This window comes from Pipistrellus kuhlii, unplaced genomic scaffold (genome assembly GCF_014108245.1).
Source record: "Pipistrellus kuhlii isolate mPipKuh1 unplaced genomic scaffold, mPipKuh1.p scaffold_m20_p_3, whole genome shotgun sequence".
Taxonomy (NCBI): domain Eukaryota; kingdom Metazoa; phylum Chordata; class Mammalia; order Chiroptera; family Vespertilionidae; genus Pipistrellus; species Pipistrellus kuhlii.
The window spans coordinates 46,916,645-46,919,537 of record NW_023425529.1 but is presented as its reverse complement, the minus strand read 5'-3'; the positions used below and the strand labels follow the sequence as shown (position 1 = coordinate 46,919,537).

Below are 2,893 nucleotides of genomic sequence, written 5' to 3'. Positions count from 1 at the left end.
TCACTTACCAGAGAAAAACAGAACCTTTTGAAAAGCATCTTTAAAGGCTTGCTTTACTTGCTGGTTCCTCAGGGTATATATAAACGGATTCATCATAGGAGCAACGGAAGTGTTCAGAATAGCTACTCCTTTGGTCAATGATGCCTTCTCTTTTGCTGAAGGGTTGGCATACATGAATATGCAGCTTCCATAAGAGATGGAAATGACAATCATGTGAGAGGAGCATGTAGAAAATGCCTTTTTCCTCTGGCTGGCAGAAGGCAGTCTTAGAATTGTCCTAATGATGAACGTGTAGGACAGAATTATCAATGCCAAAGTGAAAAGCAGAATCACTATGGCTGAGTAAAAACCAATCACTTCCAGGAGCCAGGTGTCTGAGCAGGATAATTGCAAAAGGGGGAAATAGTCACAGGCAAAGTGATCGATGACATTGGAACCACAGTAATCTAACTGGAGGAAAAGAATAACTGGTGGGAAGATATTTAAGAATCCTGCCAGCCAAGCACAAAAGACAAGCACTATGCAGACTCTTTTGTTCATGATAGTTGTATAGTGCAGGGGCTTGCAGATGGCTACATAGCGGTCATAGGACATGGCAGTCAGAAGATAAAATTCAGTTATGCCCATGAAGATGAAGAAAAACAATTGAGCTGTGCAAGTATTGTATGAAATAGTTTTGTCTCTGGTAATAATGGTGCCTAAAAATCTAGGAATACAGACGGTTGTAAAGGATATTTCTAATACAGAGAAGTTCCTGAGGAAGAAATACATAGGGGTCTGTAGGTGAGAATCCACCAAGGTGAGAGTGATGATGGTCAAATTTCCTGAGACACTTAAAATATATGTGATAACTAAAAAGAGAAAGATCACTATCTGAATCTCCGGATCATCTGACAGTCCTAGAAGAATGAATTCTGAGGGTGCTGTGTGGTTTCTCATTGCCAATCCTTCCCCCTGCTTTACAACAGAAAATATGTTTCCCCTACAGAACATAAAAAAAGTTAAAACAGGATTGAGGATTGAGTATGACATTTTAAAAATATCTATGATGATAAATAATCTATGAAATTCAAAAACACGTTTCCCTTCAGCTACTCTCTCCAATTTCCATCAACCTTACATTCAAGTAATGAATATTAACTGAAATTAAATACAATCTCTTTTCTTTGAAAACACACAGACCATGGAAAAAAATCTTGTGCTAATATTTAAACGAAAGCTATTTTTTTCCTAATATTTCTTTAAAATTAAGCTTGCAACGATTCTTTAAAATATTTAGTCCTTTTAAAATATCCCTAACAGATCATTTTTATTTCCCCAATATTATAAAAATAGTCCAGATTGTGATAACCTAAATACAGAGTTTGAAAGGTGGCAGAGAAAAGTTTAGATTTTATAGTTTTAGGCTTACATAGTTTTAGGAGACTTTTACAAAGTTAAACAACTACTCAACATAGTAACATCTCACTGTGGCGCATGCGTTTATCCCTGGGAAAGGTCTGCTGATATTCTCTTCTACTTTACTTTCTTAGGGGTTTGGTTGATGCTACCCCTTTTCTGATAAAAAGTCCAAAAGAACAAGAAAGGCAAACTTCTGATATTAAAATAAGTGATTGCCCAGAAACAGTTTAATTTATACAATGCATAATTTATTTGTTGTTTCCAATATTGCTATGGCAAAGAAACAAGTAGATGATCAAAATAACATTTAATGGGAGTGAGGTATTACTTTTAATATGGAATCAAATTTTATAATCTGATTTCTATAACAGAATACCATTAAACTTGGAAAAAGTAATTGAACAACCCAAAACTTATTTCTGGATTCCTGCTTTAGGATTCCATTTATAGTCCCTTTGATATTAAACAACTGCTTAACTTTTAATATAAAAAGGGATGTACATCCACCAATACATATGCAAATAATATTTTTAAACACTTGAATAAAATAGAATACTATGTTGGAGAATAACAAATTTACTTACTTCTTGGTTCTTCTTGATGATTTAGTCTCAAACTTAACTGTCTAATTGGCTTAAATATTTACATAATTTCAGAGCTGATAAATTGAGTTAGCAATTTATTTTATTTTTATTGTACTGTCAGAACAAGTGTGGTAACTTAAACTTTTTTTTATAATTCTCAGGGATTATAGTTCTCTCTTTTTTTTAAAAAAACAAAACTAGTAATATTTGACAATATCATTTATTCCTGGTACTGTAAAAATTTTTGAACATATTATCACAAAACTCATTCCTGCTTTTTGTCTTTCACCTGAGATCCATCAATTACACCTGGGTGGATAAATAAATAAATAAATACATTTATTAAAGATTTTCTTTGTATTTATGGAAACATTTCAAAATACATTTTGTAATTCTATGGTTACACATCTACAAAATTTAAATATACTTTCCTTATACTTCAGAGACTGTGATGTTTTCCTGCAAATGCTGTCTTAAGAAAAAGGAAATAGGAATGTTCTTCTTTATATGCCATCCGAGTGGAACTGGACTTACTTTATCTGCGTCTTTCTTATTGGCTCAGGGGAGTTCATTAAGTAAGCTGAGTACCAAGGAGAGGCATTATTAAGGATGTAGATGACTCATTTTTATAAATATTGATAAAAATTAAAAAACAGAATGGTTGAGGTAAATGAGGCAAAAATATAAACAAGATGTATATTGAGTGAATGGAAGTTTGATTTATAATGACTCTTCTAACACTGTCCAAGGGGTCCATTTTTTTCTCATAAAGATTCTGGACATAAACCTCAGGAAGGTTCATGTGCTTATAGGTCATAAATTTTAGAAAATTAAAAAAAGAGTTCTTTACCGTACCAGGATGAAATGGTTCAAAACACTGCACTGGATTTCTAGTATGACTTGACTGT

General features: G+C 33.0%; 1 protein-coding gene across 1 annotated transcript; it reads right to left on the bottom strand.

The window, feature by feature from the left end:
• On the bottom strand, nucleotides 1-939 carry LOC118729433 (olfactory receptor 6C3-like). Its single transcript, XM_036456959.1, has one exon. The coding sequence runs from the start codon at nucleotides 937-939 to the stop codon at nucleotides 1-3; it is 939 nt and encodes a 312-aa protein (XP_036312852.1).
• Nucleotides 940-2,893: the final 1,954 nt, after the last annotated feature.